The 14,067-nt window shown below is 38.8% G+C and overlaps 1 protein-coding gene across 4 annotated transcripts in view; it reads right to left on the bottom strand.

The window, feature by feature from the left end:
* LOC110169097 (cell adhesion molecule DSCAM-like) overlaps positions 1-9,767 on the bottom strand; it is a 162,636-nt gene extending 152,869 nt beyond the window's left edge. For 3 of the 4 annotated variants that reach the window (XM_055148440.1, XM_055148441.1, XM_055148443.1), the window contains exon 1: positions 278-980. In XM_055148440.1, the coding sequence (XP_055004415.1) occupies positions 278-320 (43 nt within the window). In that variant the 5' untranslated portion in view covers positions 321-980. Of the gene's footprint in view, positions 1-277; positions 981-9,668 lie in introns of those variants that run through there. The other variant, XM_055148442.1, reaches the window with a different exon arrangement.
* Positions 9,768-14,067: the final 4,300 nt, after the last annotated feature.

The following is a 14,067-nucleotide window of genomic DNA, read 5'->3' as shown; positions in this document are numbered from 1 at the left end:
AGTTTCTTAATAGCTGCAGTTTAAAACGCACAGGTGGTCAAAGCTCGCTATTCTCATGCTATATGAAGGTTAACGCAACTGTTACCCCCCTTTCCCCCTCCCCCTGAAAATCTCTCCAATGCTTCTGTCAGGACATAGCAACAGCCTGCTCCTGCGCGCATCTCCGGCACCAGCAGGACCTGCATCTTCGCTTTTACAAAACCCACTCCACATCTTTCTCTGTGTGCAGTTTAATAAAAGTTGAAAGTTGCATCAAAAACAAAATCCATAAACCTACCATTCAGGATGCACTGGGAAAAGATAAGAGCCAATATCCACATGCCCCGCTCCGTTCAAAATCCAATGATGGTGCTTTTTCTCTTCTTCCCTCCTGCACTATCTTGATAAATTCCCTTATTCTTCTCTTATGCGTTTCCTTTCGTTCAAAAATATTTATCAACAAGTCCAAATGAAAGAAAGAAAGATAGAAAGAAAGGGGAGCTTGTGAATTGGCCCCTCTCTCCTTCCCTTCCCTCTCTCTCTCAATCCAAGAAGATGAAGCACAAGAGCACAAGAGGAGGAGGCTCGCACGGGCTTCTCCGACCCTCGCTACTGCCGCTGCGTTGATTGTCTCCCTGTGCAGCGCGCAGTTGAGGAAACATGAGGGAGCGTGGCACGTGCACTCCGGTCCAGGTGAGCCGCTTCTTCTGCTGCTGAGTCACAAGCATAGGACAAACCGGCCTATGCACGCAGCCAACTCAATAATCAAACCAAAAAAAGAAGAAAAAACGAAAAAGACGCGCGTAAAAGTGTCATACCAGGTTTGCGTAAAAGACGTAAAAAGTTGGGGTTTTCTTATAGATTTCTCTCTGGAGTTGATTGTTAGCTGCGCTGGGAAGTCATTCTCTCTTCGCCGTCGCCTCTCTCCGTCCGGCGAGCAACAAGCACAAGCATCTTCCCCGCCGACTGCAGCCGCGCGCACACGTACATACACCAGACCAGACTGCCTCCCTGCTGCCTGCCTGCGCTCGCGGAACAGAAAAGACCAGCTCCTCGCGCTTCCTCTGCAGCCGTCGCTTCTCTCACCCCCTCCCTCTTTCTCTCTCTCTCTTCCCTCTCTCTCTCTCTCCATCTATCTCCCTCTATCCGCTGCCTTAAAAGGTGCAGCAGGGTGGGGGAGAGAGAGAAACGAGGTCTTTACAGCGGAGATACTTGAATAATCTTTTGTTTTAGTGTCCAGTCAGAGAATAGTGCACGTTATTAAAAAGCAGAATGTGATGACGAGAGATTTGGGAAGGGGACACACCTGACCAGAGACCCAATGCAGGCATGTTGCGAGAGGAGGCAGTGGGAAAGGGGAGGAGAAAAACGCTAAATTGTCTTAATTGGAAGACATCAAATCCAGTCTTCGAGTCCTGGATAATTTATGAGCCCTCAGGGACGGTTTTTGTTTTGGGGCGGGGGCGAGAGAAGGAGGGGGTCCTGGCACGCATTAGCCTCCTATTCATTAATTGACCTTGACAAATATAAGCAGAGACCGAACCCCCTCCAGTGCACCAGGGGGCATCAAACGCCGGCCATGTCAGACTTCAACAAGCTCTCACCCCCTGCATGAGTTCACCTTCATTCTGAATCATAACAGTAAAGAAGATCAGTGCAGCGATGTCACCCATAGAAAAATACAAGAAGTGTTTCAAAATACAAGAAGTGTTTCAAGATTAAAAGTGTGGACAGTAACATTAAGGTTAGAATCATGAGCACAGGATTAACTCAGAAAATACACATAATTAGTTTTAGAAATGTGTCATTATATATGCACATGCAGCCAACAACACACATTTTTAAGGTCAAATAATATTCTAATATTCAAAATGTCAAAATCTTCTCTAACAATTGTATTTTAAAGGTCCTATATTACACAAAAATGACTCTTGAGAGCTTTAACCATGTTGTAACGCCCATATTATGATATTTTCTGATCTAAGTTATAATGTAAATGGAGTTGTGTTTTGTTCATTCACACAGTCATCATTTATTATTAGTCTGTCTACATCTCCAAAGCTCAAAATGTTCTGTTCCACCTTATAAAGTTATGAATCGGGACGTAACAATAACCGAAATATCATGATATCGTATCATCAGAAGTCTCACAATAATACCATGGGCTGTCACAATATATCGAATTACAAGTTCCTTTGCTTAAATGCATGGTTTTACAGTAGCAACAGCTTGTGAACATCGAGAACTACATATCCCATGATTCATTTCAGTGAAAACAACATGAAGAAATATGTTTTTTACATGAATTCTTGGAATTTTTGACAGAAATAACTCACAACAAAATCTTGTCAAGGTATTTTAAAAGCAAAAAAAGTGTCCCATCTACAATTATATTAGCCTCTTCAGAATATCACAATAAATATCGTACTGTGAGATGCATATCGTGATAATATCGTATCGTGAGATTAGGATATTGTTACTTCCCTAGTCATGAAGCGGTAGTTTTCAAGTTAACAAATTATCCAAATGATTCTAGTGAAGGTGGAACAGAGTGTTTTCAGTTAAAGAGAAGCCAGCCTAAATATGCAGGGTTTGTGTGTTAAACTTGTGTTAAAGAAACAAGACACAATTCCGGGTATGTTTGTGATGAGTAAACAACATTATATCTTAGATCAGAAAATATCATAATGTGGGCCCTTTAAATCAGTGGGAGGGGCCAATAAGCAATGATCCCCACTATTTTGTAATATTGTTTCAGAGTTTAAGTGTGCACAGGCATAACGTGAGTGTACAAGCTCTGACTTGCAGGTTAAAATCTCCCGGTCACATTTGCATTTTACTCTGTGTGAAGTTGGAGCAGATTCCTGTAAATCCCTGACACCATAGTGTAGTCGTGCTCCATGACACTCGGATTGGGAATGGTCCGCTTATGCTGAGATGGAGCAAGAGGGAAGCTGGATATTGTCTGTCTCATATTCTGTGCCAATACAGAACCTGTCAGCACCTGTCTGCACCCTGTCACAGTTACACCACGACAGGTGCCTAAAATAAAACTTATCATTACCTCTGCAGTCACATACACAGTAAAACTGCCCTTTTTTCCCACATATGCAGTAAACAACTCTGTGTTATCCTCATGCATATTGTAACATATTGGCTATATTGTTTTGTTTAAGGTCAAGTATTACACAAAATTAATTCTTGTGAGCTTCAACCTATGTTATAATGTTGTTATCTCCTCAAAAACATACCTGGAGTAGTGTTTAATTTCATTCACACATGTCTGAGTAATGTTTTATTATTAGTTTGTCTACATCTCCAAATTTCAAAATGCTCTGTGCCACCTTGTGATGTCATGAAGTGGGGTTTTTAAAGTTAACAGCTTCTTTAGTTCAGTAAAGATTGGCCATTTCAGGGCTGAAATGATCCAGATGATTCTAGTGAAGGTGTATGGAGTTTAAAAACACAGTGGAGCACCTCCTGTATTACCACATGACATCAATAGGTGGAAGAGGGAGTTTTCTGTTTGAGAGAAGAATTCAGCCTAAATGTGCAGGGTTTGTATGTTAAAATGTGTGAATTAAATAAAACACAACTCCAGATCTGTTTGAGATAAGGAAACAACATTATAACTTAGAGCAGAAAATAGTGTAATATGGGAACTTTAAATGAGACATTATGCTCTTGTTGTTTTTGCCGCTGTCTTTTGTCTGTCCCCTTAGAAGTTTCCTCCTCTAAATTTACGACAAATTAGTAAATTAAAGACATTATAAATGAAGTGTGCATTCACAGCACATCCACAACAGAATATGGCCTAAACCCTGGACTAAACCTGGACCAGAACAGGACAAAACCAAGTCTACATCACAATTAATCTGGTCTCAAAGCGCAAAGTACAAGTGTCACCGCACCCAAATGAATTGCCTTATGTATGTCAAGTAGTATTATAGCTTGATACATAATCTAAGGATGCTTTTTCAGTTCCAATACCGATACTTTGACTTAAAGTATCTGCCGATACTGAATCAACCATCAACCAATACTAGTGTAACAATGGAGAATGGCACTTATTTCCTTAAAACACAGTTAACTTATTACACAAGAGATCCAATAATTGTGTTATGTAACTGTTATTTATCCTTTTTAAATACCTACTGAACAGGTTTGTATGAATAAAAGTTCAAACCTTATGAGATGTTCTAGGACAAAATCAGCCAGTCTTTTTACATTTACTTGAAGGCCCAACTAGGATATAATCTTAACCAATATCATGTTAGCATTACTTGATCCAGCTATTTTTTTCAATATCCACGGCAATATTCAACACCAGTATCAGTATTGGTGCATCCCTAGCATAATGAACACTTCTCAATTGTGAGTTCCTAATAAATTAACAACTGTTCTAGAGACTTAATACTTCTTTTTATGTTTGAAACCTTGTGTCTAAATGTGTGTTTTATGTTAATATAAGAACATTTACTGAATAAAGTTTATAAAAGGTATATTGTTATGGTTGAAACATAATTGTCCCATAATTGTCCCAACATTGATTCCTTTTTATAAATCCTATTGTTTTGCCCACTCCAGACCATATGTTGAATTATTTTCCACTGGCTGTTGTGTGAATAACAGACTGGATTAAAACAGGCTGGCCCTAAAGAGCTCAGTCCCTGTGTCTGTAATCCCTGCTCTGAGGTGCTGATACATATGTCATGAGGTTATGATCAAAACAGATGTTATCCACTTAAATCCTTACGTTATTTAATGGTAAACAGCTCAGGACAATTATGGAGCATTTTATGTTTATGTTTCAGGGGTGGAAATAACTAATTAGTGCATTACTTTTTAGTTTCTTATGTATTCTCTTTGTCTCATAAAAAAATATTAAAGTAATTGAGTAGATTTTTAAAAATAATGTAATTGTATTGTATTACATGTAATTGTACTTTATTAGATATAGAAATAATAGAAGTTCAAGTGCCTGTTGTCCCAGTGCACGAGTGTGTCACCAGCATAGCAGAGGTGGGACCAAGTCTTTGTTTTGTAAGTCTCAAGTAAGTCTCAAGTCTTAAGTCCAAATCAAGTCCAAGTCGTCTGCTTTGAGCTTCAAGTAATTTCATGTCTTCAAAGCAAAGTAGCTTAGATTTTTGCAATTTATATGACTTTTAAGATAAATTGTAGTTTTTAAATGCCTTGATAAGATCTTAGAGTGAATTATTACAGTCAGAATAGAAAGATTAGAAAGAACAGATTTATAAGTGCTTCTCAAGTCTTCTCAAGTCACAGGCCTCAAGTCCAAGTCAAGTCCCAAGTCACTGACCTTCAAATCCAAGTCCTAAGTCTTAGTCCATTTTTATCAAGTCAAGTCTCAAGTCCCAAAAATAGTGACTCAAGTCTGACTCGAGTCCAAGTCACGACTTGCAAGTCCCCACCTCTGATCCATAGTTTCCAATTGTCTTTATACTGGAAAATTGTCGCCCTTCTCTCTGTAACTGCTGCTGTGAGCCTCATCATTTCGGTCTTAAAATGTTTGTATTGACAAACACCGTGATCCTGGTGTTTTTAGTTCTCCCTTAGTCCACTTCTTTATACAGTCTATGGTCACCAGTGTCTCTGCTCCTTTCTGCACCCACAGATAAACATAACTCTGAAAATATGCAGATTGTGGTTTAAAACTCTTTAAAACTGTTTAACTGATCAAGTTTGTATAAAAAAGTGAGCTAAAATACTTCTAAAACTATTTAAAAGTAACTGGCAATAAGTAGTTTGAGTAGTATTTTTCCTTGTGTACTTTATACTTACTTTGGGAGCACTACTTAAGTACAATATTAGCCATCTACCTACTTTAAAGGTGTACTGTGGAACTTTTCTGGTACGTGTCTCCATGGAGATGCTATTACATTGCCTGGAATGTTCCACAGTAGGACATCAAACGTATCTTGTATTTACGTGGTTTTAACGCTCAAAATTACATTGAAAAACAGACATTGTTGAGTGAGTTCAGGTGCCTCTCCACAGATCTGACCTGTAACTTGGCCTGATGCTGTCACCTGTTTGTCTCCAGAGCGACAGATGAGTTTAATGTGGAATAATATACGCAAAGCAATAAGATCTACATGGAGACAAACAAGTGGCGGACCCTCTACCAGGAAAAGTTAGTGTACCTTTAAATAAATAAAATACAAACCTAAATGTTTCTAAACTATACTGAGACATTACCAGTTGGGTTTTATTGTATTGCTGCATAAGGGTTTTGTAACATCTTCAGAATCCTCTTTACGGTTCACTGCATAATAGATGAACACTTTGAGAGCAAGTCTTTTCATTGACTTGTGTTGGACTATATATTTACAGAGACAGTTTATGGAGTCAGTTTAAAAGGCTCTTAACTTTGCAAAACAATAGTATAGCTTCTGATATTCAGCTGAAAACGACGTCACGGTTTTCAGAAGTGGAAAGATTACAGTTGCATGGCAAAAAATTTACTCAATTACAAGTCCAAGTACTGCAGTGAAATATGTAACCATGAAAAAATACTACATGTTAATAAGGACATTTTAAGACCAACATGACGAGGATCACAGCAGCAGTTACAGAGAGAAGGGCAAAAATATTTCAATGTAAAGTCAAGAGGAGCCAAACTTGATGGAGCCGGAAGCACCTCCATGCTTACTTCCTATTTGGAACGCAGCAGATAGCAGGTTAGCTCCTTTTACAGTCTATAGTTTCTAGTCTTGGTTTAGTCCTGGTCTAGTCCAGATTTAGTCACAGTTAAGTGTGAACGTACTCTAAATCAATACAGTAACAGACTATTAACTATTATGCAGGGAAAAGGTTGATTTTTATGAAGTGATCTGGCAAAGATTAGCTTTGTGTAAGTGCTAATATGAATTTATGTTTTCAGCTTGAGGTGATTATGAACCTGTTGAACTGTTTACGACGCCATAGTAAATTTAGATCTCTGAGCACCTCATTTAAATGTTATGTACTGTTTGCATACTGAGCAAGCCGCCACTGCATTACTGAACTGTCTATTAATCTTAATAAGAGAGCCTCGTATCCCCCCGGGCTTACTTTTATAGCACTTATTAACAACACAGTACTTTGATTATATTGTATACGCAACATAAATATATATTTGATAACGCCTTTAAGAACTACATCTCCATCAGTGGGCCGTGAGAATACATGAAACAGTCAAATGAATAATTAAAATAACGCAGAATGTATATTTCTATAGAGCACCATTTTATTAGCGCAGCTGTGAATCCTTCTCCGTGCTCATAAATTGCACACAGATCTTGAGACACAATTCAAGTTTAATGAGTGGACATGTCTGCTGAATAAAGACATAGAGAAAGCATGTTCCCATTGGAGTCATTCACTGCCATTACAGGGACAAAAAGTGCTGTGTGTGCAAATATAAAGCAATGCAATATCTTTGGACCTAAAGAGCCTATAGCACGGGTCTCCATTGTGGCATTAATTGGAAATGTACAAAGTGTACAAGTGTGCATTGAAATTCAGCTTAAAACTTCAAGCCAACCACAGTTCAAAGACCCAGATCAGTCAAATTTTGAAAATGAGGCTTGAAAGTAATAATTTGGATAGTTTTTTGTTTTGTTTAATACACATAAATGTAGCTTAAGGTGGTATTTTTCCACATGCATCCACATTTGGGACGACAGAGGATTGGCCGTATTTCTCTTTGCTATAAAAAAAAATCTGTACTAAAACTGTGCATGCTACTTTTTCTGTGCATTTGTGAGAGTTCAGAACAGGTTCACGTAACAATTATATTTATATATTAATAGTAACTTCCTCTTGCACTGCAGTGTGTTCAGTTTGGTGACTCATTTGGAAGTCATTCTCAGCCAAGCCCATCTAAGCGCCTGCTTTAGTCCTGCTTAACAAGGCTGAAAAACACTCATAAGCACAGAGCCTCATCGTGATCATCTGAGTGGACAGAGCCAGGCCCCTTATGGACCACCTCTAGATCCATACATCGATCTCTGTCATTGGCTACAGCTTCTTAGGGTCTCCCTGAACTGGCTGAGTGGACAGCAGGGTCATTCAGAGGTAATTCCACCAATTTAACAACATTTAGACTTGCACGTTTAAAATACTATTAAAAGGAAACGTGTGTTTTTGTGTAGACATATTTCAAAGAAGCCACTCAAAAATTATTGAACATCAATGATTTCCACATAACTCTGCAAGTCACTGGCTTAGTTTGTACTGAATGTAAACCTTGAGACCACTAGACTCAAGTACCCTTAAAACACATACATTTCTTACATGTAATGGTATTTTTGAAAATAGAACATATTTTTTGCAAGTTCGTGCATCTTTACTATGATATTGAAAAAGTCCTCTCTGTTGTGCTATTGGGATGCAATCATCCAATACTGGTATGAGATATCGGTGCTAAATTTGCTGGATCGGATATCTTTCAAATATCGGTTCTGTTGATATCCTGGTTGGAATACAGAAATTGATGTAATAAAACAATTTTTTTTTTTACAAATTGGTATCCCCTGTTGAAAATGTTCAAATGCAAATATTCACCCAGTATTGTTACTATGTTTTCATCAGACAGCTCTACAGTAAATATCCCGACTTTGACTCCTCAGGTCTGCAACAGTCCAACACAAGCACCGTTGCTTAGTAACCACAGCACATGGCTGACCTTATCGCAGCGGTCATAAAAATGTATGAAGTCCTTTTATTCATTTTCCTGCTCTGTTGTGCTCCCTCTGTCACCCATCTCTCTCTTGTACACACACTACAATGAAAGGCTATACCTGCATGGGGACAGTGAAGTATAAACTAATAAATAAATAAACCCTCCGATAATACTGCAACAGAGATTGGGAAAACAGTGGGATTAATGTTTGACCTATAATCTGCTATCAGCATCACAACACAGTGTTTTGTAAACCTAGTGTACTCTGTCATAATCTGTAGTAATCCTTAAAACATATTTATGGGATTGTAAACAGCAGCAGTGGATGAGTGATGGGGCCGCTAACTGTATCTCTGTAGAGACGCTGTCACAAAAAATGAAAAAAAGTTTGAAAAAGGACAACCATCGTCAGCCACAAGTTTGAGAGTTTGTTCTGTGGATACTCGTGAACTGACAAACAACAACTAATATTGTATAATACCTCTTTTGTACATAGGCCTGTCATAATAATTACTATATCGACACATCGTTCAATAAATGATAGACAGAACAGTAATTTTGGAGGGTCAGTATTTATTGTGGACACTGTTTCTTTGTACTGAGGGGAACTTTTTTATTTGAGCTGTGTAGGGTGGAATACATAATTTTATGACTCATTATAGACACAAACTATCTACTTATGTGTTTTATTTTGCTAATTATTTATTGCATTTCATCAAATGATATGATTGGTTAATATTTACAATCGTTTTTGAGGGGAAATTCTACTTGAAGGTTATTGTGTCAGTGGCATGAATTTGTTAACATTATATATTTTGTTTAGAAATTTCAAAATTTGTTATTGTGACAGGTCTATTTAGTGCTGTTAAATACAATACTACCACATAAAAAGTTGCCTCACCTAATTTAAAGTGTATACTATTTGTGCAACTACATCAGAGGACCTGCATAATATCATAGTGACTGTCTGAGTGCCCACAGGGAGCACACATATAAACCTTACCCATATTCAAGACAACATCTGCACAGCTGTGTCCACGGCGATACAAGCAGCCCGTCACCAAGCGCTCTTGAACTGTTGACAGCTCAGGGCAGGTCACCGCAGATGGGACGGGGGCGGGGGGTGTGGGGTTCCCATATGGCCTCGGTGTTGGCACGGTGCCCCGGGACATTCTCCTGCCTCATACCAGACACGCCGCCTGTCAGGAGCTGGAGTCACCTTCTGCACGCGCTTGTACTCTCCAGGCACTTTGGGCTGAGTTGTGAAGGGTGGGAACTGAAAGACCACAAAGGTGATTTCAGGAGACACTGGGGTAAGGTAAAAGGAAGAACTAATCAATCTCTGGTGCATAATCCCAACTGTAAAATCCTGCAGTCATACCAAGCCTAGCTCAAGATCTGGAGATTGTATTGGAGGTTGTCCCAGCAGCACTGAAGGATGGGTCAAATGCAGAGGACACATTTCCAATAAAGCAACAATAAACTGTACTTTGAAGATGCACTGCACAACTTTTCTGGTGGAGGGCGTCTGCTAGCGTCGTCGAGACCGGTCTTGGTCTTGAGAGTGGCCTCAAGACCATGTTTTTGTGACCTTGGTCTCGTCTCGACTCATCTTGGTCTTGTCTCGGACTCGACCGCATTTGGACTCTGTCTTGTTGTTGTCTTGAGGTCTGACGCTCGACGAGTGATAAAATGGTGATAGATTTATAAAAACATTGCTATATATGTGCCAAAATAACTGTAAAATACAAATAAATGTTGAAAATGACAAAGATGGTCTTGATTTGGACTCGATGGACCGTGGTCTTGGTCTTGTCTTAGTCTCAGCCTTTAAAAGTCTCAATCTTGTCTCTGTCTCGATCCTCAGAGGTCTTGGCCTTGTCCTGGTCTTGGGACCCTGTGGTCTCAGACAGGTCTTGGTCTCGATTAGTGCGGTCTTGACTAAACAATAGTGTCTGCCATCTGCTTGTCTCTGTGGATATGTTATTGTTTAGCCTAGAATGTTCCACAGTATGACATTAAACATATCCAACTAGCATTTAATCATTACAAGTGCTTTTATTTCTCAAAATTGCAATCCTTCTGTGAATAGGGGTGCCTCTCCACAGATCTGATTTGTAATCTAGCATAGTTTTGTAACCTGCTAGTCTCATTTTGTGATAAATGTTAGGCAGTGCATCTTGAAGTTAAATTAGACAATTGAAAATATTATCAATATTACTCTCCCAGAATTAAAGGAGATCATGTGCAGGTTTGCTTTATTTTGATAACGTATTACTCATCAAGAATTTAAAACTGGAGGAGCAGGACTTCACTGGCGATAAGGCAAAGCGTCAATCACGGGGACTCAGGGAGACAGTGGTTGGTCACACCCGGAGGGGCCCAAACTGACCTAAATACAAAACAGCAACACAAGGCAAGGGAGATAACGTTTGACACTGCTTCACCTCAAAAACCTCCTGCAATATTCTGACGTGATACTGAAAATTAATCACGTTTTTATTAAAAAAAAATATCTAAACACAACGAAATCTGTTCAGTTTTCTTACCTGGGCCACATGCCTTAGTTGTGGATTTATCGATTCAAGGAAATGCTGTGATCTGATTGTTACTGACGTGTGATTTCTTGTTGTTTTTCACACTAAAATAGATAGAAATGGTCAAGATTAAAACTGATTCTTGCCAGTAAAGAGGATTTCCTGTGCGTTGAGCTCGTCAATGGCGCGGGGCAGGTTTAGTCTGAAGGCGAGCAAGGGTGACACCGTGTGGACAGAGTACGTATTGCAGTTTAAATAATAAATACATCTTGCGGATTAGTCAAAATAATCCTTTCCCCCTCTTATTAATGTATTTTATTCCATTGCATAAGAATAGCCTGCTTATTTTAATTATAATAATCTTAAAATTAGACAAACAGAAGATATTTTCCAAATGCAGCTCACCACTCTTTCTTCTTTGCAAAATCCATTATGTTATTCTGATTAGGATAGGTTACACATATACTTAACATCATGGTTTGTTCTGTAAGTTTTGTCTATTGCATTGTATTGTATGTATGTCTCAGTTATCTGTGTTAATTGTTCTGTTTTGTTTTTAACTCACTCGTAAATGAGAATTTCAATGGCATTCCAATATTATATTTTAAGTCTGTGCAATATATTGCTTTATTTTAATAATAAACACATACATATACACACACACATAGAAACTTAAAGGTGTGTTTGTATGTATAGGTACCCTCTCACTTTATGGGGACCTGCTTTCTTAGAGGCATAATAGTCATAAGGTTTTAGGTTAATTGGAACATGATGACTATGGTTAAGGTTAGGATCAGTCTGTAAATGAATGCAAGTCAATGTAATGTAAGAAGCATGGAAACCCAACATGTAGAGGTGTTGCCATTGTAGTGCATACTTGTGTGTTGGTGTGCACGTGTTATTACCCTGTGCACGGAGAATCCTGCTGACCTAAAAGAGTGGATGTTCATGACCAGCACGCGCAGCTCTGGAGTGTCGTAAAGACTCACGCTCATCGGATAGTCTATGAGGCCTGACGCGTGACATCGACCTCACACAAGAAAAGGGAAAAAATAAACACATAACTGCCCGGTAACAAGGCCTCCCTTCCCATTGGCTGATGCTCAACATGTTGCATTGATCTTACTCTTTGTGCTAAAATGACACACGCTTGTGATGTACAGGCTCACGTGCACAACTACAGACATACAGCTGCAGCCCATGCGCACACTCCACTGCACTCTCTGTGGGCTTCCATGCTTCTAACATTATACTGATTTACTTTAATTTCATTTTCTGGAGACTGATCCTCAACCTGAACCCAAACCTTAAAGAGCCTGATCTGTTATAATGTTGTTTCCTCATTAAAAACATACCTGGAGTTGTGTTTGGTTTCATTCACACATGTTAAACACACGAACCCTGCATATTTAGGTTGAGTTCTTCTCTCAAACAAAATGGTAAATGGTCACGTTATGTGCTTTTCCACCTTCAAGGCACTCAAAGCACTTCACATCAAGGAACCACTCACCCATTCACATACCTTTGTAAGCAAACAGTGGGGGCGAGGTGGTTTGAGTGTCTTGCCCAAGGGTAGAACGACAGCATTCATCTGTGGGAGCTGGACAGCCAGTACCAATGATGTTTTATTTTGAGAGCAGATTAGAACCGCCAACCTTCAGATCAGTGAATAAGTCCCCTATCAAAGGAGTTACTGACAGAGAACACTCAGTTCCACCTTGTGATGTCATGTGGTAATACAGGAAGTGCTCCACTGTGGTTTTAAACCCCGTTCCTTCACTAGAATCATTTGGATAACTTCAGCACAGAATTGCCTGTCTCTATTGAATAAGATAAGAGGTGAATAAGATAAAAGGTAGCTGTTAACTTAAAAACTGCTTCATGACATCTTAAGACGGAACAGAGCATTTTGAGCTGTGAGCTTGAGATGCAGTCAGACTAATTTATTTATTTCTTTGTTTATTTATTTATTTATTTATTTCATATAGTATAAAAAGACATCAACAGTGTCACAACAACATACATACAAGAAATGAATGAAAAGGAGCAGAAAGAAGAGTCATCTTATGTTATCTGCCCCCTTTTCCCTTTTCCAGACAATACATCAACACCGATAGTTACTAAAGATTTCAAATCAGTACATTTCAGTTCAGGCACATTTATTAATCATTTTCAAACAGAAATCTTCACTATTATGCATTAATCATAAAGGAGGATTTCTCAAACATGTGTGAATCCAACAAAACACATCTCCAGGTATGTTTCTGAGGAGGTAACAGCATTATAACATGTCTTAAAGCTCACAAGAATCAAAGTTATGTGATATAGGACCTTTAACCTCAATCTTAACCTTGACTATTTAACCCATATCTGAACTTTAAACAATGCTGATGATGCCATGATCTAATAATAAAGGATTTAAGTTGTGGGGACCTGATCTTTCCACAGATACCCTGCACATGTATACTATGAGAGCTGGACCACAATCAAACCAGCGTGGCTATTTTTACTTCAACATCACTTTACCCTCCAGCCAAGATTAGCACAGGCCCTGGCATCATCAGTGCTGTCATGTTGTTGTTACACATTAAACACACGTTTCCTTATTCGATCTTTACTTCCTCTGTGTGGAATCATGTTAAGCAGCTTCTTTAAACATACACTCCTACTGCTACTTACAAAATTATTATAATGTTGCTGTATCCACTGTGAATATTATTATAACCAAAGATTTTGAGAGGAGATTGGAATATTAATGGTGTACTATGTAACTTTTTTGGTGAGGGTCTGCTATCTGCTTGTCTCCATAGAGATGTTATCATGTTGCTTGAAATATTCAGCAATATTCAGCAGTATTCAGCAGTA

The sequence above is a fragment of the Boleophthalmus pectinirostris genome, unplaced genomic scaffold (assembly GCF_026225935.1).
Source record: "Boleophthalmus pectinirostris isolate CB_2022bp ecotype Guang Dong unplaced genomic scaffold, ASM2622593v1 HiC_scaffold_12, whole genome shotgun sequence".
In the NCBI taxonomy this organism is placed as follows: domain Eukaryota; kingdom Metazoa; phylum Chordata; class Actinopteri; order Gobiiformes; family Gobiidae; genus Boleophthalmus; species Boleophthalmus pectinirostris.
This window is presented reverse-complemented; position numbering and strand designations above follow the sequence as displayed.